At 43.6% G+C, this 22724-nt stretch overlaps 1 protein-coding gene and 1 long non-coding RNA gene across 2 annotated transcripts in view; both read right to left on the bottom strand.

Moving 5' to 3' along the window:
• The window catches only part of XKR4 (XK related 4), a 222947-nt gene extending 216907 nt beyond the window's left edge, over positions 1-6040 (bottom strand). Inside the window, exon 1 of the mRNA XM_032125363.1 lies at positions 5101-6040. Within this exon, the coding sequence (XP_031981254.1) occupies positions 5101-5942 (842 nt within the window). The 5' untranslated portion in view covers positions 5943-6040. The remainder of the gene's footprint in view (positions 1-5100) is intronic.
• Positions 6041-13643: 7603 nt separating this feature from the next.
• LOC116451684 lies at positions 13644-20662 on the bottom strand. The gene is made up of 3 exons (XR_004243299.1): positions 20585-20662; positions 18502-18685; positions 13644-17902 (listed from the first exon to the last, which is right to left on the bottom strand). It is a non-coding gene; the product is annotated as an uncharacterized LOC116451684 (long non-coding RNA).
• Positions 20663-22724: the final 2062 nt, after the last annotated feature.

Genomic DNA, 22724 nt, shown 5'->3' with positions numbered 1-22724 from the left:
ACATAACTACACCAAACTCCTACACTGCTGCTGAACAAAAGTGTCAAAACCACTATGTAGATTGAAAGTGCAAAAAGAAATGAACCTATTTAAGTTTGGAGTTGAGCTGGGTTAATATTGATGATGTTTTTCTTAATTTGAACTACCTTGCTCATACTTCCAGTTTAGGGGGCCAGTCCTGCTCAGTGGTGAGCACCTGAAAAAGTTGTAAGGTTTTCTCACATGCAGGGCAGACACCATTTCCTTTTTTTTTTTTTTTTTACTTCTAAGAGCATCAAACTATTGCAGAGGTGAAGGTTATGTCATAAGCAATGACATTTCTTTGGCAGATGATCCAGACCTGTGAAAAATGTTTCCACAGGGCACCAGAGAAATTACAACGCACCCTCTCTCAGAATCCAGCATCACCTTTACAACCTTGCTCCAACTCCTTTTTTTTCTGAATAAGAACCAGGAAGGATAAGGAAAATAATGGCTTCGTAGTATTACACATAAACAGAGATAGCTAAACCATAGCATTATTTGCCAGGGAACAAGACCCACTTTGGAACAGACAACTGTCCTGGACAATGCCACCTGGAAAAACAAGTAATCAACTTGGTGTCTCCTCCTCCTTCTCTAGGTGGTTTCCCACAGAGCTAGGAAGTCTCAGTCAAACCCCCTCACTCTGTTGAGAGGGATATGCTTAATCATCTCAGTATTGCAGTATATCCAGAAATAAGTTAAAAGGGTAATTTCCAGTCCTCTTCTTTCCAATGATTCACCCTTCCTCTGGCCTTGTTAGCTGCTGAAACTTGACAGTTCCCTTTCAGGCACTTTGACTGCAGCCTTTCAGACAAAATGATAGACACTGTGGGAACTCCCAAGCACTCGGAGCACCAAGGCAGCCTGCTCACACCACCCTGCTGCAAGGCACAAGAGTTGTCTCAGGGAGCTACTTGCTTTCCAGACACCACAAGATGGGCAGCAGCAAGTCCTCCAGTCTCCTCCTCTTGCTCACCCAACTTCCCACAACCCACACCCCCCCCCCAGAGCTGACCCTCAGGATCCCTTTACCTAGCTTCAGGAGCATGGCTATCTGATCCTGCCAGACCAAAGGAACCTCAGCCAGAAAATTTTTTTTAAGGAACTGAACCAGCTCCACAGTTGCCAAGTGAACGCTATGATCTCTTACACGCAGTCACCAAGTCCTGCTATCCACTGCAAAATCTGAAAGTCAGGGCTAAGCCTGTCAAGTTTAGTGAATCAAAGGGATGTTCAAGGGCAGTGGTTACATACTCTCAGGCCAGGCTCAAAGGGCAGTAGTTTATCTGAGTCCTACTGGCCCACATACATCTACATAGTCCTTACAGACTATCAATTAAAGCATCCACTTCCATTTCTTCCTTTGAATGGGATAGAAACACCCTGTGCATTACATCCTGCTTGTACCCCCCAGAGTCTGCTAATAATAAGACAGTTTTCTTACAGCACATACTTGGGAGAAGAGTGCTCCATAGTGTGGTTTCCATGCCCATATATTGGTAAAAAGCAGAACACACTGGAAATATGGATAAGGAAACGTACCTGTGTCTATCTCTGAAGGTAGAATCTCATCAATGGTCATATGTTAATGTGAAATTAGCTGCTAACAAATGCCTAGTTGCTGCACTCTGCTGGGGCAAGCAGATCCTCAGAGACTTCACTGGAATTTTAACAAGTGGACAGTGTTATCAGGAAGTCTGTGAACAGCCAAACCCCAGAGGGGAAAAAAAAAATATTCTTCAAAAAGGAGGAATTTGATATTCCATCGTTTTTTTGGGGTGAAAGTTATACCAATTTCAAAAGAAAAAAAATTACATTTTTATTCAGAACTGATTGGCAGCTTAGCTGCTCCTGCAGCTCTCCTTTTTCACACTCTAGGAATAAAAACTGTTTTAGTAATTTTAGATTGCCTACTTCTAGTATTGTTCCATACCACATTAAAGACCTCATTCATTTCCCATTAGCACATTTTAGTCAAAATTAACACATAATCATTTTCAATGATCTGGCTTTCAGTATATTTGTAAACAAAAAATTAATCTCAAAGGAAAAACTTTGAAATTGTTAAAAGTCATTCTGACAGAACTAATCACTAAAAACATATTTTTACACCTTTTTTTATTTAATTCAAGAATATTAAGAACATTGGGATTGTCAGTTGTACCGCTCATTCCTCAGGATGGCTTCCTTAAATAAGAGGTTGACACAGTTGCCCTCAAAACCTTTTGCAATGGGACAAATAAAGGAAAATTGAAGACCTCAAGATTCAATTCATTTTAAGAGGGGACAGAAGACAATAAATACCACACAAAACCAGAATGATCACCAGTTTCAGTATCTTGAGAATCAGGCACAAGCAAACTTTCTCCTCATTCCCTGATAGAGAAATGATGGACATGTTACTGTCATTTTTACTTGTGGGAGATTCAGTGCAATAAGTAACAGAAAACTTAAATGTAGTTACAGGAGAGCTTTAACCAGGGGCAAAAGAAATAGAGAAGGAAAAATATGAAAGCTAAGAGGAAACTTAATGAGAGGCACAGAACAAAGGGTAACAGGTTTTGTCAACTGATGGTGACCCCACCACGTGTGCACTTGTGGTGCTCACTCAGCCAGCACGGTCTGTTCAGCTGTGTCAAAGGAGTTAGTCTCCAAACACAGGCAACTGGAAAACACTTTGGATCATCTTTCAGCCTAAACAGCTTGAGCTATTTGCTCAAGCCAGTGCTTGAGCACAGTTACACTGTGGAACAAACATTCTGAACGATTAAGTGTCTGATTAAAGACACTATTTTACAGAAAATTTCTACAGATCATGTTGGTTCTGATACCATGCTTATGTGCAGAGTTTCTCAGGGTTGATATGACCTCTCCTCTTTGGTGCTGATTATTAGCTGTAGATGTCTCCAAAGGCTCTCCCTAATCAGGAAGATACGTAGGGAAATAAAATGGAGCCACTTTAATCAGTTATGAAGTGCTGATATGAAACACTCCATACTGCTGACCATATAATTTCTAAGTTTGTGGAAAACTGCAAATAAGTACTACGAAGTTACTGACAGACAAGCAACTTGATGGCTCTGTTTCACTGAAAAGAAGAAAAGTGTAACAGGCTAAAAAAAAAAAAAATGTGTAACAGGCTAAACCATAAATAATGCCCTAACATGCCTCATCAGTTTAATATTCAGGTAGTCTTACACTGCTGCATATAAAACATGAAGAAAAGCTACTTATGATCAAAAGAGACTCATCTAGCTTTAAATATAGAGGACTAGGTGCTCTTACAAGGAGCAAATCTTATGTTAAAAGACACTGTGCTTCATCAAAAAGCAAGCAGCTGGAGTGCTCTAAATCCCAGACACCTCATCTGACAGAAGAGCTGTACTTTATTGGATCCCACCCTGCTCCACCCACAGCCCTCCCTGCTCTTTGTGTTCTCCAATACAGAGTCGTGACACCAGACCTTGTAAAACTCTCTTCTGTGTCACTCAGCATGATCCACACTGTTTGATTTCTATGTGTATGAGTATCAACATGAATTTCTAAGTACAATTTAAGCCACTGTACTTACTTTTCTATCTCTGCAGGGTGGGGACTAAACATTACACAAAAACCATCGCATTCAGAAAGTCCTAAACTTCTGTTAAACAACTGTGAAAGTAGAACATAAAGGAGCTTACAAGTGTTCAAGATCTGGAACAAAGCATCACTTTTTGTTCAAAATTCTGCTTCCCTCTCAAGTCATGTCATTGTAAATACAAGCACACTTGTAACTTTGAGTTAGTTTCACAAGTCTAGGAAATTGCATTTGTTACAATGAACCAAATACTCTGGAAAGCGAAAGATACTTAGTTCTGGCATCCTAAGATCTTTGGTCAATTATCTAGCAGCACTTGGACTCCTTGATGCTTAAGGGCCACAAGCAGAACTGAGCTGTACTGGATACTGCACTAACAAAGCAAAAGACAGTCTTTGCCCTAAAGGATGAGATGGATATTAAAAGTGCCACCATTAGAAGTTTACAGCAACAACAAATTAAACTCTCTAGTGAAGTAATTGTGAAAAGTCCCCAGTGTTTCCAAAACAGAAGGATGACATAATTTCTTTCCATCCATCAGACAAGAAACCCAAAAGGTATTTTCAGCTGTTGCTTTAGTGCACTTGCCCTACTACATGACCTTCTTCAACACAGCATCTATCTTCCAAAATTCAATATGAATGTTTTACCTCTTTATACACTATACCTTCTGAATTCTGCACTTTTCAGGCAGCACTAAATGTATTTGCAGGGCATTCAGCTCCATATGAATTTTTCCCAGAAATTTGCTAAAATTGAAGGAAAACTTTACTTTTGAAAACTATGATGTCATCTCCTTTTTCAGCAAGTGCCTTTCACAACCTACTTCAGCACATCCTTTCCATAATGCACAGTACGTGTCCATAACACACAGTACGCTTGCAGATGGTTTTGAGAACTGCTACTCAAAAGTTTGATTTAGAAGACATTCCTTTAATACATCACATATACAGAAAATGGATATGCACATGAAGGAGATGACTGTTTGCAGCATATGTACACATAAATCTCAAAACCCAGCATCAGGGCGTTACTGGAAAGTAACTCTTCACTGCCAGTGAAGTTCTCTGCTGGCGGCAAAGGTGTCCTGGCCACATGTGAGGAGACCAGGAGATGCGCATTACCGGGTTATGTCCCCTTTTCCCCGCCGGTTCCCTTATTTTACCGAGCCTCCGGCGCAGGTTTCCCAGGAGGTCCTGGGCACCTGGCGCTGCGCGGGCTGGAGGCAGCCGGGCGCCTCCCGGGGCGGCGGCCACCCGTGCAGCACAGGACGCTCCGGGACCCGGCGGGGCTCCCCTCGGCACCCCGCGCCCGACCAGCCCCGCGGAACCCGGTCACCCTAACGGCCCAGCGGGCCAGGGAGCGCTGTCCCGACGAGGGACCCCGAGGTGGGGCAGGCGGCCGCTCGCCGAACGCAGTCCCGCCCGCGGGCGGGCACGTTCCCCCGTGGCCAGGGGCTCAAGCCCCGGCCTTCGCACCGCCCTCGCCCTGCTCCTCACCTCCAGACCTGCCCCAGCTGCAGGATGTGGACGAGAGACTGCAGGAGCCAGATGCAGAAGGCGCAGGACGCGGACCGGCCGCCGCCAGCGCGGGGACCGGCGGCGCCGCTGCCGGCGGCGTTGCTGCTGCTGTTGCTGCTGCTGTTGGTGGCGTTGCCCTTGCTGGCGGTGGACGCCTGTCGCTGCGGCGTGCTGGGGCGAGCGGCGTCGATGTCCGCGGCCGCGGAGCCGCTGCTCACCAGCAGCTTGCTCTCGGCGGCGGGGCAGTGCCCGGCGGCGGCGGCGGCGCTGTCCTCGGTGCTGAAGTCGTGCGCGAACCAGCGGAAGCTGAAGACCTGCACGGAGAGGGAGCCCAGCAGCACGAAGAATAGGGTGAGCCCGAACCACCAGCGCTGGCCCCGCAGGTAGTAGTCGACCGCCAGCCAGATGTCGGTGCCCACGTCCGCGAAGTACACGGCCAGGGCGGCCAGGATCCAGAGGCAGTCCCACAGCGAGTAGCGCCGCTGCTCCCTGCCCAGCCGCAGGCACAAGGAGGACGAGCCCCCGCCCGAGCCCCGGGAGCCCCCGCCACCGCCCCCTCCGCCGTCTCCTCCTCTGCCGCCGCTGCAGCAGCAGCAGCAGCACCGGGAGCCGCCGCCCGAGCCGTCCCCACCGCCGCCGCCGCTGCAGCACCCGCCCCCGGGCGCCTCGTCGTCGTCGCTGCCGCCGCCCGGCCCGGCGCCGGCGGGCAGCCCCGGGGCCAGCGCCTGCACGGAGCCCGAGTGCTCGGAGTTCTGCAGCGGCGTGAACGCCACCTCGCCGCCCTTCTTCATCTTCCGCCGCCCGTCCGACTTCGCGGCCATGATGCCTCCCTCAGCCCCGCTGGAGAGCGAGCGGGAGCAGCGAGCGCTCCTTTATCCCGCGCCTCCTCCTGCTCCTCCTCCTCCGCCTCCTGACTCCTGCCTCCCGCCCTCCGCCGCCGCGGACCCGCCGCTCCCCGCGTCCCCTGTCCCCACTCCGCGCCGGGCTGCGCGCCCGCGGGCGGCTCCTCCGCGGCGGCCGCGTCCGCAGCGCCGCCTGTCTGCGGGGAGCCGCGCTCAGCCCGCCCGCCCCGCCGCCGCCTCCGCGGGGGCCGGCGGTGCCGGGGCCGCCGCCGCCGCCACGCTCTGCTCGAGCCGGGAGCAGGCAGGGTTGCGCTGCCCGGAGCAGCGCATCCCGCACCCGCCTCCCCGCCCGCCTCCGCCCGCACCCGCCGCCGCCACCACCCAGCTGACTGACGCCGGGAAAGAGGATGACCTCATCCCTCTTCCCTCGCTGCCACCGCCCCCCGCCCGGCACCGGCACCGGCACTGGCGCAGGGGCGGGGAAGGGGGCGCTCGGCGGCCGGGAGGGGAGGGCCCGGCGCTGCCCCGAGGGTGCGGAGCACGGCCCTGCGGCGGCGGGGGGAGGTGGTTTCTCGGCCCCCCAGCCCGGGGAGGTGGGCACGGCGGCGGCGAGAGAGCGGGTCGGCGGGGAGAGGTGGGGTGTGGCCGGCGCCCCCCGGGGCCGGGGCCGCGGGAGTGGGGTGTCGTGGCGCTGCCGCCGGCTCCGCTGCCGATCTCCGGGATCCTCCGAACAGTTTGGGTTGTGTCTGCCCCGCCGGCGCGGGGGCGGAGTGGCGGAACGCGGGTGGATGCGGACGGGGCGACCAGGAGGGCGAGAGTCCCCCCAGGCTTCTCACTGCGAGCGGGCACCCTCGGACCGGGGGGAGCCGCCGCCGCCGCCCCAGTGCGGTGACTGGGGCAGCCACGGGCAGCGATGCCCCGCCGTGACGCTCGACGCGCGGAGCGGGACCAGCCCGCAGCGCGGAGCCGCGCTGAGCGCCCGGGCCGGAGAGTTCTGCGCGGGGCGGCGGCCGCTGTCCCGACCGTCCCGTAGGCAGCGCTGCCGTCGCTCCCCTAACTTTGTGAAACGCTGCTGCGAGGTGCAGTTCTCGGATTGTGCTGTGACTCACGCTGCCTCAGAGGCGTTCGGGGGAAGGTGAGGAGACACCGTTTTATTCCGCCACCTGGAGAAATCGTATTTTAGGCGTAAAATTCACCAGGCGAACTCACGACGCCTTTTACTGCTCCCCGCCCCTTTCCTCGCAGCCCCGGCTGCTCATAGAGCACGGTCGCTCCTCAGAGCTCACCCGCGTGTTTCGGTAGCAGAGCTGGCTCCGCCGGCTGTTCCCAGCTCGGGGCAGGGGGAGCGGCCGAGGTGGGGAGCGGCCGAGGTCGGGAGCAGCCGTCCCGGGCGGAGCCGGCGCCGCTCTCCGCCGAGGAACACAGACTCCCCCGGGCGGCCCGCGGCAGCCGTCGCACTCGGAGTCCGGCGGGGGACACAAGTCCACGGTGGCTACCCGGTCACGGGAGGCCACCAGCATCCTGCCTCCGGGAGTCACACGGGAATCACAGGGTTCGGGCTGCTGGCGGGGTGGGGGCGCATTTACCCCCCACCCTTGGCCCTTCTGCCCTCTCTGTCCTCCTGCATCTCCAACCATACGGGATGAGCAACTAATTGACCTCTTCACCTTTTAAAAAAATTTTTTAAGCTTCTCGAATATTTTATGAGCATGCCCTCTCCCTTCTTAAAATAGAGCAGTGAGTTCGTTCAACCACGTTGCTGGAATATCTTAATAGGAATGGCAGTGAGACTGTGATAGGGCAGTGTTACATTAAGCTCTGTGACTAAATATAGTCCCTTTAACTTCATTAATTAAACAGAAGAAGTCATATGGACAGCTGAGAAATCTGCCTTCTAACTCTTAAATGTACATGGTAAGTATAAAATTGCCTTTAGGAAATTAGCTTTTACTGATATACACCCCAGATTTCAAGAAAAGACTGCAGCATGCATTACAGTATTCAAAGAGTGCTGAGCACACAAAAATCAAACTTTGGTAAGTGAAAAGCACACATGAAACTAATTTGACTAGTTATTTTGCATGTTATCACACAAGAGTCTTTTAATTACATTGTCACATAATGGTTCTTAAATAATACACGTTTGCTATGCAATCTCTGTTACAATGGTATAACTGTACTTTATTTCTACTCCTTTTGGAACCCTGTATTTTATTCTCATTACAATCCACATGATCTTTCTTGCCTGAGACTTGTAATACAAATTGCTTCTTTCTCAAGATATCTTTTAATAATTCAGTCAGCACCTATATATAATACAATATATTCAGTTAAGGTCCCTTTCAACCCAAACCATTCTATGATTCATTCTATGATTTCAGGATTACCTTGTGAGCAGAGAAGGTGTTTAATGATAAAGCTAATTTAGCTGCAAGTTTGTAGTTTATAACCAACAAGTTTTCAGCATTATTCTATTTCATATAATGGTTTGGGTTTGAAGGGACTTTAAAGATCATCCAGTTCCAATCCCCTGCTGGGCCAGGGACACCTTCCTCTTGACTAGGTTGTTCAAAGCCCCATCCAAACTGTCCTTGAACACTGCCAGGGATGGGACCTCCCCAACTTTTCTGCGGAATGATCTGTTGTTGCAGTGCCTTACCACCCTCACAGTAATTGGATTTTTTCCCTACCATCTAATCTAAACCTGCCCTCTGTCAGTTTGAAGCCATTTCTGCTTGTCCTATCACTACATGCCCTTGTAAAATGTCCCTCTCCAGCTTTCTTGTAGGCCCCTTTTGGTAGTGGAAGGTGCTATAAGGTTTCCCCAGAGGCTTCTTATAGTTATGTCTTCAATAAAATGGTTTAGTGTACACTTTAAGTTACTTTGAGTCTGTTTGACATATACAGGTCTAAAAGATGCCACAAACTTATAATGGAGGTTATAGAGTGAAAATGAGTGGCAGTGGGGGAGCAGCTGTGCTCCTAGAGCAGAAATCCTAACCTAAATTTCTTAGGCTGCAGGTGGGGTAAGAGAGTAACTCGAAGGTGTCAAATTTAAGAAGGAGAGGATAAAAGGAGGAGATCAAGGTCCAACATACAAAAAGGGCAGAAGGTGCCTCTGAGCAATGCAGGAGATATTTAAGACCATAAATGGCATCAGTATCACTGTACATCATCTTCAGAAGTCATGAGATCCTGCTTAAGGCTACTCCACTGCTTACAGATTTGAAAAGGTAACTGCTGGGACCAAGTGTCCCACATCCTCCCCTCCCTGCTCCATATGTGGGACAAATTTTCTGGTATATTTGCCCTGAACCACTTCACTAAAGGGTAGAATGTGACAGAATTAGGAGCTGACCCATCTTCCAGGAAGAGTTCAGTAAATCTGACAGGTGTTCAGTTTGCCAGACAATTGGGGGGGGGGACAACTTTACACTTTCTTTCCTATAGATTTACATTCTGTCCCTCCTGTCCTCTCCTGTCCTCTCCTGTCCTGTCCTCTCCTGTCCTGTCCTGTCCTGTCCTGTCCTGTCCTGTCCTGTCCTCTCCTCTCCTCTCCTCTCCTCTCCTCTCCTCTCCTCTCCTCTCCTCTCCTCTCCTCTCCTCTCCTTCTTTTGGTTGGTGGGTTGGTTGGGTTTTCTCTCTTTGGATTCAGCCGCCATTGCATTTGAGAGGGAAATAATATTCTTTTGTATTGATTTTCATGTTAACAATAGCTCTCTGTTAAAAGAAAGGCAGTGCAATAGATGAACATTTAAACTTAAATTAAAGGCTATTTGATACTTGATAAGAAGAATGTCTTCTGGTTTGTTTCCTCACTTTAAAGATAACAAATGAAAGGGTTCCCAAATAGTAATAATAACAACAACAGAAACAAATTTCCTCTCTGTTAGACTGGCATGACTTCTGTGGAGCTGTATCAAGGCCAGAAGTGTTTGTATACACACAGTGTACAAACCAGCATGCATTCAGCAAGCCAATGTTGTTACTAAACCTCAGAAATTATTAATTACAAAGTATAATTGAAGGACAAAAATGAGATCTCAGACATAAATACATATTTCATAAACCAAGTACATTCATTTCTCGTGTAAAGCTAATTTTTCTCTGAAGAGATTTTATTCATGTCTTCCTTTTTCTCCACCTTTCTTTAAAGAAAACATTTTTATGGGTATCACCACTTTTCTTTGTTCTGAGTTACAGCTTTTCCCCTTTTTTGCCCCTTAGAATCTTGGTCTACTTTAGGAATACTTTTTGTTTGTCTCTGTGTATGTCCTTCTGTTTTTTCACTGTAGATCGTTGTCAACTCCGACCTAGATGTCCAGGAAGTAAGCTTCCAATCCTCTTATCTTTGCTCTAAAGTATTTTTCAGTTCTTCAGGTTCCTAACAATGATGTTTTTCCATCTCTTCTTTAGCTGCGTTGTACAGACTGCCCTTTCAAAAGACACTCAAACTTTTGCTTGTATATGTCTCATTTTGCCATTAGAATATTACTGTACTCTAGAGGTCTAATCAATTTTTGCATGTGTCCATTCAAAATTATTCCAAAATCTATTTTCCTTTGTTTGGCAGTACTTTTGGCAATTGCAGTTTAGTGCTTTAATTTCTGCACTTTCTTTTAGTTCAGATCCTTCCTTCCTTCCTTCCTTCCTTCCTTCCTTCCTTCCTTCCTTCCTTCCTTCCTTCCTTCCTTCCTTCCTTCCTTCCTTCCTTCCTTCCTTCCTTCCTTCCTTCCTTCCTTCCTTCCTTCCTTCCTTCCTTCCTTCCTTCCTTCCTTCCTTCCTTCCTTCCTTCCTTCCTTCCTTCCTTCCTTCCTTCCTTCCTTCCTTCCTTCCTTCCTTCCTTCCTTCCTTCCTTCCTTCCTTCCTTCCTTCCTTCCTTCCTTCCTTCCTTCCTTCCTTCCTTCCTTCCTTCCTTCCTTCCTTCCTTCCTTCCTTCCTTCCTTCCTTCCTTCCTTCCTTCCTTCCTTCCTTCCTTCCTTCCTTCCTTCCTTCCTTCCTTCCTTCCTTCCTTCCTTCCTTCCTTCCTTCCTTCCTTCCTTCCTTCCTTCCTTCCTTCCTTCCTTCCTTCCTTCCTTCCTTCCTTCCTTCCTTCCTTCCTTCCTTCCTTCCTTCCTTCCTTCCTTCCTTCCTTCCTTCCTTCCTTCCTTCCTTCCTTCCTTCCTTCCTTCCTTCCTTCCTTCCTTCCTTCCTTCCTTCCTTCCTTCCTTCCTTCCTTCCTTCCTTCCTTCCTTCCTTCCTTCCTTCCTTCCTTCCTTCCTTCCTTCCTTCCTTCCTTCCTTCCTTCCTTCCTTCCTTCCTTCCTTCCTTCCTTCCTTCCTTCCTTCCTTCCTTCCTTCCTTCCTTCCTTCCTTCCTTCCTTCCTTCCTTCCTTCCTTCCTTCCTTCCTTCCTTCCTTCCTTCCTTCCTTCCTTCCTTCCTTCCTTCCTTCCTTCCTTCCTTCCTTCCTTCCTTCCTTCCTTCCTTCCTTCCTTCCTTCCTTCCTTCCTTCCTTCCTTCCTTCCTTCCTTCCTTCCTTCCTTCCTTCCTTCCTTCCTTCCTTCCTTCCTTCCTTCCTTCCTTCCTTCCTTCCTTCCTTCCTTCCTTCCTTCCTTCCTTCCTTCCTTCCTTCCTTCCTTCCTTCCTTCCTTCCTTCCTTCCTTCCTTCCTTCCTTCCTTCCTTCCTTCCTTCCTTCCTTCCTTCCTTCCTTCCTTCCTTCCTTCCTTCCTTCCTTCCTTCCTTCCTTCCTTCCTTCCTTCCTTCCTTCCTTCCTTCCTTCCTTCCTTCCTTCCTTCCTTCCTTCCTTCCTTCCTTCCTTCCTTCCTTCCTTCCTTCCTTCCTTCCTTCCTTCCTTCCTTCCTTCCTTCCTTCCTTCCTTCCTTCCTTCCTTCCTTCCTTCCTTCCTTCCTTCCTTCCTTCCTTCCTTCCTTCCTTCCTTCCTTCCTTCCTTCCTTCCTTCCTTCCTTCCTTCCTTCCTTCCTTCCTTCCTTCCTTCCTTCCTTCCTTCCTTCCTTCCTTCCTTCCTTCCTTCCTTCCTTCCTTCCTTCCTTCCTTCCTTCCTTCCTTCCTTCCTTCCTTCCTTCCTTCCTTCCTTCCTTCCTTCCTTCCTTCCTTCCTTCCTTCCTTCCTTCCTTCCTTCCTTCCTTCCTTCCTTCCTTCCTTCCTTCCTTCCTTCCTTCCTTCCTTCCTTCCTTCCTTCCTTCCTTCCTTCCTTCCTTCCTTCCTTCCTTCCTTCCTTCCTTCCTTCCTTCCTTCCTTCCTTCCTTCCTTCCTTCCTTCCTTCCTTCCTTCCTTCCTTCCTTCCTTCCTTCCTTCCTTCCTTCCTTCCTTCCTTCCTTCCTTCCTTCCTTCCTTCCTTCCTTCCTTCCTTCCTTCCTTCCTTCCTTCCTTCCTTCCTTCCTTCCTTCCTTCCTTCCTTCCTTCCTTCCTTCCTTCCTTCCTTCCTTCCTTCCTTCCTTCCTTCCTTCCTTCCTTCCTTCCTTCCTTCCTTCCTTCCTTCCTTCCTTCCTTCCTTCCTTCCTTCCTTCCTTCCTTCCTTCCTTCCTTCCTTCCTTCCTTCCTTCCTTCCTTCCTTCCTTCCTTCCTTCCTTCCTTCCTTCCTTCCTTCCTTCCTTCCTTCCTTCCTTCCTTCCTTCCTTCCTTCCTTCCTTCCTTCCTTCCTTCCTTCCTTCCTTCCTTCCTTCCTTCCTTCCTTCCTTCCTTCCTTCCTTCCTTCCTTCCTTCCTTCCTTCCTTCCTTCCTTCCTTCCTTCCTTCCTTCCTTCCTTCCTTCCTTCCTTCCTTCCTTCCTTCCTTCCTTCCTTCCTTCCTTCCTTCCTTCCTTCCTTCCTACCTTCCTTCCTACCTTCCTTCCTACCTTCCTTCCTACCTTCCTTCCTTCCAACTACCTTCCTTCCTTCCAACTACCTTCCTTCCTTCCAACTACCTTCCTTCCTACCTTCCTTCCAACTACCTACCTTCCAACTTCCTTCCTTCCAACTACCTTCCTTCCTACCTTCCTTCCAACTACCTACCTTCCTTCCTTCCAACTACCTTCCTTCCTTCCTACCTTCTATTATTTCTCTCCCAAAGGCACCAAGTGTCTTTTCCTGCACTGTGCTTCCCTCTGTCTAGATGTGTTTGACATAAAACTGGGTTGACCTGATGGAGAATCTGATGAACATTTATTTTCTCATTCACTCTCTCAGACAGTCTCACTACTGTGTCTTCCACACAACTGGCTTTAACTGTTTTTCCGTGTTAAAACAGTGCCCTCAGGCACAGATGCATGTGAAATCAATTTCTTTAGGAGCATCAAGTAAGAACCATTCTGCAAAATGGTCATGGGTTTTAGGTATTTTCAATAGATTCATGTTTAAACTATACACACCGGTGTCAGTGGGAGTTGTAATATAGGCTGTATGTTTAACATTTATGCACTAAAATACTTAATTGTCTTTTTGCCCAACTAGCTTCATTCAAACAGACAGATGCCACTATATGCTCTGATACCTTTTTGCGAAGGGAGGATACATTTCAATTAGGACAATATTTCAGCAAATTAACATAAGCACAAATTGGAAATACATTAATAGATTGGTATACTGTTTAGAAAATTAATATTAAAATATTATATATTTTTAAAATATAAACAGCAATTGGTTTCTTTATTTAGCTTTAGATTATTTTATTTATAGGTCTTCATGTAGATTCATATAGAAACATTTTTCAAACTCTGGACTTTTAAAATCATGAAAGAAGGATGAATCAAGTATCTCCATATGTCAGCCCACTTTTGCACTTACAAATAATACTCTGGAAGGTTCCCTGGCTTCTGAAATTACTTTGCTTTATAACACCCTGATATTGATATGTGTACTTGGTACACCTCTGTCTCTTTTCTGTAGCATGCTAAGACTCATGTGAAAATGCCAACACACACACACCCACCACATGAAATCTCAAAGGAAAGAGACACAACATTGTGGGGTTCTTAGGTGCACACCTAAATTAAGGAAGACTATAAATCAGAGCAGTGGGAATGGTTATATACTTACTGTTTAGGCACATACTTACATTTTAGGCACATACCTAAATTTCATGGTGAATTGTGGCTTTAGTTTGTTTTATTATATTTCCAGAATGTCCAAACATTAGAAGCATATAAATATATTCAACTGTACATGATAGATAGATAGATAGATAGATAGACTCCAGTTCTAAGCAGACAGAGAATAGCCATGCTTTGAAGATAGCATAGGGATTTTTAAATTACCTATGAAAGAAGAAATTATTTATTTGGATTTTTTTAAAGATTTAACTCAGGATTTCTTAAATTTACATTTATAGTTTAGAAATGGATGTCAGTGACCTTTAAAGTTGCTTCATAGCTTGTATTTAAATATATCATCAAAGATAGACAAAAATATATAAAGAATGATAGCAGAAGACAGAGATATAGGAAGACATTAAGGAAGCAAGCTTGCAACCTTGTACAATGCTGACAACTCTTTTGCTGCTGTTGTGCATGCAAAAACCAACAAACTACCATGCATATCACATTTTATGATAAATGGGAAAAGCATTTATAGAATGCCTAAGGAAATATTAACATGACTTCTGACACTGTAAGATGTAATAAAGATTTTTTAAAAATTTGGAAAGTAAATTAAAAGTACCATTTTCTTTCCCCTTCTTGATTCACTGTTTAAAATGAATTTAAGTCAAACAAAAGAAAAAGGTTTAGCCACAGCACAGGAACTTACGACAATGCTTTGCACTGCTAAGTACAGAGGATTTTATGAACTTTTCCAGTCTACTGCCTTTCTTCATGGAGAAGTGAAAAGGACCATTTCAGACTGATAAGTGAGCAGAAGTTGTTTATATTTGCAAAGACATTTATAAATACTAACAATGAAAGACTAGATGGTATTCATTCAAGATGTTTAAAGGAACTCAAAGGAGCACTTGGTACTTCCTTTTTTCTTATCCTCATGCCATTTCCACAACTGACAAACTACAGGATGGATAGATGCAATACAGGTGCTCATATGTACTTGAAGGAATCCTTACTTTTGTATGATGAGTTTCAGAAAAACAGTACTTGGAATTTCTGGGGGGATATTAAATGGTCCAGTGAGCCAGTAAGAACATGATTATACTTTTTTCAAACCCTTAACATCAGCAGCAAAAGAAACTGAGACACTTAAGGGCTTAAAAGGGCAGAAATGTGTCATCTAGATCAACCTAATAACAGATATATAACAGCACACCAGGAGAGGTGGATGAGCAAAAATGTAGAGTTAACTAATACCGGAGGACCCTTAAGGGACATTTTCAGACTCAGTTTTGTCTAAGAGTCTATGATATGGTCTGTAGGGTAAATATTCTAGCACCCAACTTCGGGCTTTCTCTTCAGTGCAGAATCAAATGTTTAATCATAATAGCAGCAAAATTCTCTAGCCTGCCTTCTTCCACAGATCTTCAGAGTCAGGTTGCAACAGGGAGAGGCAGTAGAAGTCAAAACCTTCTCTCCACTATAGCCTTGCCTTCTCCAGCTGATTGAATTATCTCACTGCTCCTTCCAAGACTTCTTTGTGTGTCATATTCCTGGATTACTTGTTGACCCAGGCAGTCTCTTTTCCATGCTACATCTCTGTTCCCCATGGAAGCATCAGTAGTGTCAATATCTGCCCAGGCTCTCCATAGGCAGGGCAGGGTGTTGGGAGGAAAAAAGCAGGGCAGCACCCTTGCTGTGTAGAAACAGCAGAGTGCGCATGAGGAGGCACCTTTGTAATGTCCCTATCTTTGGCCAGCAATTTTTCCAAAAATCATCCCACTGGCAAGGGACAGAGACCAAATGACTTCTGTGCCAAACACAGCACACATCACTGTATACCATGTGGAAGAGGCACGTTTGGGATTTGGCACTAGTCACAAGCTAAATATGCTAACTGGCATGTCTTCCAAGCAAGACCTGAGCAGGGGGTTATATGGTATTTCAGGTTTCCTTATCAAAGTGTGATCCCCTGGTATTGTGTGCTGCAAGCACCCATGATGCTCTTGAAATGAAGACCTCTGCAGTGCTGGTCCTGTTACTGAAAGGGTTAGAGAGTTGTGTACACGGCTCTGGATCCAGGGAAGCAAATCCAAAACCTGATTTAGACACTGTATAGGTAGAGAAAATAATTTTGAAGTATGGAAGGCAGCTGCAGAGGGAGGGTATCCACTGTAAGTGAAGAAAAACAGATTAGGAAGGCATTATTTACACTTGATAAATCAGAAATGGCATCAAAGCGAGCTAGTATTACAAACTATTAATGAAACACATAATAATGAAACAAATCACATAATAGATCAAAACAGAGTGATTCAGCGTAATGAATACGGATACCAAGTAAGTGAACTGTGGGCTCTGGGGATACAATTTCAAATCCATTCCAGTGAGTGTGGTAGCAGTGTGAGCAGAAAAAAAAAAAGAAGAATTTGAGTGTTCCATTGCTCACACTGGCCACATCCACACTTTACATTAGTTGTCCTTTTGATGACATAGGTAGATAAAAATTATATTAAAAAATTATATTACCTACCAAGACCAAATATATGCATTTATTATTTTTTTGTGTCAAAGTAACATGAGATCTCATCACCCATGCAGATGTCAGCCAACCATGCTAATTTCACGGAAGAGTGTGATTAAATAAACATTAAGCATATTAAAAAGACAGCCAGATAATATTCTATCAACAAAGATTATAAACTCTTTTAATTCTTATAATTATAGAAAGACCATTGGTGCTACAGAACATGGTTGTGTCTTACGGGTAAAACAGGTCTAGAACTCAGATCTTCAGAAAGATTTTAGATTTTGGAGGTAGAGAGGGATGCCTTATAGAGCTTATATACAATATTAGTATTTTGATCACACACATGAAACTTCAGGTGGTGTGTGAATCCTGATTTAACTTCAGACGTGTCTGTATCCTAAACCTTTCCTGAGTCAATTCTGGCAATATCAAAGCCTACCAAATCAAACATTCATTTGTGCATTTATAGCTAAATACATTTATTTTAGTGTGCATTTGCAAAAATAATTGGTCTTCTTTTCTGTTTGACATGAAGGCATTCACACATGTAGCCTACTAAACTACCATGTAGCACTGGAAAGCTGGTTTGGTAGCTAAGGATAGGCACTGCAAAAATCATCAATCTGAGCAGGGAGCTGCCTAAGCCTGCCTAAGCTATTGCAGTGTTACTGATAACAGCCTCTCTTAAGAGACCCTTTGGATCTAAAGGTTCTCAGCTGAGGTTCTGGCTCAGCTACAAGATTTTACAATCAAATGCCAGTGAGAGGCTTACCGGGTGAACTTCTAAATAACAAGGGGTGAACAGGGTGAACTTCTAAATAACAAGATCTTTATTACTCTCTGTTATGGTCTTAAGAGAAACAATATATAGTAAGGCTGAAGGGTTGTGCAGTTTGTTTGGAAAATGGTTTTGAGAAAATCTAAATTTTAATAAGTGTTGGAAATGACAAAAATAAAATAATCAAATTAATACATACTGACAGATTTGAAACGAGCTAAATTTAGCTTACCCACAAATCATTACTGAAAAGAAACTATTTGAGTATGTTACTACATATGTCTACCATTATGATTGCTCAGTTCAAGTCCACAGAGCCATGTTACAGATTTAAATTTCTGATATCTAAAGTTCTGTCATGCAAAGTTTTTGAGCATCTATAATAGGATCAGAATTCTGTGTTCACGTTAGACATGTTTAATTTACTGTGATGTTTTTAATACATTGTTTTGACTTTTCTTCACAATAATTACAATGCCTACAGAATTATAAAAGACAAGTAAATCAAATCAACATGAATTTGGAGAATCAACACGTGCAGAAAGAATCAGAAATCAAGCAGCTATGGATAAAGTTGCACTATGGTGAGGCTATCACTTTCATCTTCAGAAAGGCACCTAAAGGGAAAAACATAAAAACCTGTCACAGACACAGCACATATAAAACTTAAGAAACAGACAACTTGTGAGAGCCTGGTTCTGCACCTTTGATTTTCTAGGAAAGTTTTTACATTGGTTTATAGAGAAGCAGAAACCAACCTGAAGAAAATTGTGACTTTTAAAATTTTTGGTTTAGTACTCATCTATATGTAGTTTTAAAGTGTAATTAACTTTATGAATAAATGTATGAAATATACATTAATTTTATTTTTTGGTCATATAGGTAACTAGTAGATTGCTCCAAAGAATGACATAAAATCAGGATAATTTAGAGTAAGGAAACTGTTCTGTGATAGCAAGTTGCTGTCCTTGTAATTCATTCCAGGAATTCTCTCTTTTCCATATCTCTGTTGGTTCACAAAATACTGAGTTGTATGACGGGCCTGATCCTCACTCTGTAAGAGCCTATGGAGATTTTACTGCTGATTATATGAGAAATAGGCCTGAGTCCAAAGTTCAGGTAGACTAATTTGAACTGGAACCATGGAGAGAGAAGTATTAATTTCCAAAGAGAGTTAAAAATCTTCTAATGTTTTGGAAGGTTTATGAGAGTCTACCTGATGTGATATCCAGGAGGAGGGTAGTGTGGGAGGGATTCCCAGACAGTAAGTACAGCATCAATGTAGCTCACATCTGGAGTTGCTCCATTCAGCAGCTGGGAGATATGGCTGAATATAAACAGTTCCAGGCTGCAACACAACTGATTTTGGCAGCCAAACCTGCATGTGGAAGTCACAGAGCCTAGGAAAAGTGTGATGTGTAAGCTAGATAACAGGCATTTAAACGGGTTAGCAAAGGATTCAGGTTTCTCAGTGATTAATATCTTTTAGAGACATTATTTGCATCGGAGGAGTCTTTTAGTGAGAGAATGAGCCCATTCCCCGTTCACTCAGTAGGCCGTGAGATGAGGAGCTCCATGAGGAGCTCCATGTCTCAGCTGGAAGAGGGCCATGAACTTAGAGTTTCCTCTATCTGAGGAGTACCCCATAGCCTCTGAGTCACTGAGTGCTCCAGGGTTAACCTCCTAAACTCTCCTACTACATAACTTCCATTTTGAGTAAGTAGGTGTACTTCAAGGTAGGCACATAGCTCTGCAGCCACCAAGGCCCCAGTTAAATGTCCTTGTCAGCAGCATGGAGAATCAATCTGTGCCATTCACTCCCCCACATCAATGATGTGACTCAAGTTTTTGTGTCAGTCTCTTATATACCTTTGTGCTTTTACTGTATGATTTTAAATAAAATTGAAAAAACCAAATTTCTGGGGAAAAAAATGTTTACTGCAATCTATCTTCTTCAAGAATCTTCCTCTGACTGATGTGGTCTGAGAACTCTTACAAGCAAAAGAGGTGAAGTGGCACCAATTGAAAACCCCATCATGGATTGTGTTGCACACCTGAGTGATATTGTGGTTTAAGAACTTTTCTTCATGCCCACTAACTTAAATTTAGATATCTAGAAGATTAGAGAGCATCTGAGCATGCATTTGGAGGAAGTTGAATAAAGGGAAGTTTAATGTTGCTGGAATAAGTTTAATGTTGTTGAGGTCAGTAACAGCCTCACATTCTCATGATTTAGACTGTAGGGTCTAACTGAGTATCCAAGAACTTTAAAAGTTACTTTTTTTGGGTACAGGAGCTGGGATTTGGTTCCCATTAATTGTCAAGTTTACAGAAATATAAAGGGAAAGGATAAAATTAAATATTCTTGGCTACCATTTCTGTTTTCAGATTACCAGGTAACGTTCCTCTTTCTAGATACAGGAAACATACATTTTCACACTTCTGTGTTCTCCAGATGCATTAAAAAACTAATTTCCACTTGGGAGGACATGAATATGCTTGCATTAGTTATTTATTCTGAAGTTCTTCAAGGTGTGAACTATATATTGTAGTGAAGAGTCACGCCAAATACACCCTTCCATTTAATTTTCAATTTTTGAAGCTGTATTGTTTCAGTTTGATGCAGACTAAAGTACATCCTCTTTTTTTATATTAGAAGCCCTTTACCCCAGCAACCCAGAACCCAAATACATTTCTAAATTTAGATCATTATACTTCTACATTACATTATATAAAGTTTTGTGTTATCTTTATCCTATTTGCTGAATTTATCTTGGGCCCATATTAAGCAAACATTGAAACAGAAGGATTCTAATGTTTTAATATTGCCTGTGCTCAATAAAATACACAATTTTTTCCTCGAGTTTTGAATCTATGCTGCCTTATCCCAGCATCCTCCTTTCTGATTCCCTTCCATGCCTGTTTGCTTACCCCTGATATATTTGCCAGAGCTACTTATGCACTAATTCTTGTATAATGGTTCACCAGACACCTTCTACCTCTTGAAAATATGTATGAATACTGTCTCTTGGCAAAAGCATTAAATTATGTCTCTCCCTCCTACAATTATCCAGTTTTAATTGCTTGGAAAAATCTAGTGTCTTCCTCTACCAATTCTTCTGACAAGTTAGTTTCATGTTGGCCAAAGGGTTCAAAAGTCATTGGGGAGGGACTGATAGAAACATAACATTGTAAAAAAACCAAATCATTACTGTCTTAGAAAACCAGACAGAACCAACTGAGAAAGTTGTGAAAAAGAAAACAGCATGTGCAGAGTGATGATGGACTGATCTACTGACCTGTTACAATTGAAGCAATGCACTGAATTCCTAGATGCATCTGTGATTTCCACTTTTTTCTAGAAACCAGGCCTTGCTGTAGAAGGAAAAGAAAGAGCAAATTTAATATAACCAAAACACAAATAGAGCCTAAGAAAGGTTTCTAATTTCATTTCCCAAACCCCGTGTGGTTCAGTACTTCCAAATATATTCAACATCAATAATAAAACTGAAACACAGATGATTCAAATTGCTACCAACTTCTCTCAGTTTTACAGGGAAGGTCTTTGATGTTTTTGTCAGAAAATGTAATGGAAGATTTTTGTTACAGCTTAACTTATTTTTCTATATTGGATAGAACAGGCAGTAAGACAAATGAAACAGAGTGCATGGTAATATTAAATACATTCTTGAAAACCCATTTTGCCCTTTGTGGTACTTGGAAATGCACTCAAAATGCACCCCTAGTGGGCATTCTACTACTCTTTTCTAATTAATATATTGATATGGCTGTAAACCAAGTGGTGAAACTGAATGCTCCTCATATCCCTATTTTTCCAACAGTCATGATTCAAAATAGCATTTTCATTTAGGCCAACAGTCATATTTGTTTCAGCTTTAAGAAGATATTAAATATTCCACTTTAATCTCCTATTTTGCTGTGTGAAGAAATACCTTCATTCTTGTGATATAGAATTTTATTTCATAGAATATTTAGATATTAATATTTTGAAACCAAAACTTTATTTTGTATATACAATATATGTGCTGGTATCTTTAGCTGTGTTTGCCAATGCAAATACTTAATGACAACATTTTAAAACTAATTAGGATCATACTGCTAGTAGCTGACAACCTTTTGGCATTCTTTGCGTGTCCTAGAGATAAAGAACTACATCCTAACTAATTATTTTGGTTTTCAAATATTTGGACAAAGTACTAAGTAGGCTAAAACCAATAAAAATATTTTTATTTGCAAGTAGGCTAGAATTGTAATATAAAAATGTTTGCAAATTGTGTCAGTTTGGATAAAATTTAAAGGTACATCAATGTTTCTTGTTTTTCCATGACATTTTCAAAAAAATAGGTGGGCTAAGTAGGCCATGAAGGTGTCTAGGTATTCCACCTTCAATTCGCAAGATTCATTTATTGATATTGTGAAGTACTTTTGAAACTCTTTTAATGAAATCTTATAAATGGTTTAATATGTCATAGACTCTACTTGGAGTAGATGACCTTTCATGAAATCTCTAAATCAGAGTCAAGATTATCAGCAATAAAATTTTACAGTCTCTCAAATTTACACGGCACTTTACAAAAGAATAGAAAGGCAAGTTTGCTCTCTTGAGAAGATTAAAATCTGATGCTTCATCCTTTATTGACAAAACTCCAGCAGACCTCACTGAAATCTCCAGGTATGGAGAAATCTAGAGGTAGCTAGGAAATATTAGCAAACAGATGAAACATCTCAAAGAGGTGTAACATTTGAGGAAGCTTGTGGGGATAACAGCTGATGTAACAGAAGACACTTGGAGGTGATTTCAGAGAAATAAAGGTAGTCGTGTCTGAGATGAATCAACACACACCAGCTGTGCTAGGAAGGCACTATTAGTGGCTATGTGATGTTGATCAGGACACAGAGAGGAAAAATAACAACTTTGTTGATAGTTCAGGACCCAGGAAAAAAAAGTTCCACCTATTATTTCCCCTGAAGTCTTCTGTGCAACTCTCAGAGTATTGAAAGTCTGTCAGTGTGGATTTCCCCTCCCAGATCACATCTAAGCTGAACTGTGTGTGTGTGTAGCAGTTATCACAAATAAGTTGAAAATCAGCAGGACAATCTTGTTTATAATAGATATTTCAACAGGTTTGGTGTTTTTTCTGTCTGAGTTTTCAACACCATGAAATATACAGCATGACTGGATAGTTAGGGGAAAAAAAAGCTGTTCAACCTTTTCCAAATAGGAATTGCTATTTGCAGAATTTTTCTTGGTTCATCCTAGAAATGATAAACCCTTTGCCACTTTATTATGCCTCATGAACTTAGATTAATCAGATTTTATTAAACCTAAACCTGTTTCTTTGAGATGGGTTAAGCAAACTTCACCTGACTAGAGTATCTTAATACAATCAGACCTTTTTCACTCAAGTTATATGTTCC

Source organism: Corvus moneduloides, chromosome 1, assembly GCF_009650955.1.
Source record: "Corvus moneduloides isolate bCorMon1 chromosome 1, bCorMon1.pri, whole genome shotgun sequence".
Taxonomy (NCBI): domain Eukaryota; kingdom Metazoa; phylum Chordata; class Aves; order Passeriformes; family Corvidae; genus Corvus; species Corvus moneduloides.
This window is presented reverse-complemented; position numbering and strand designations above follow the sequence as displayed.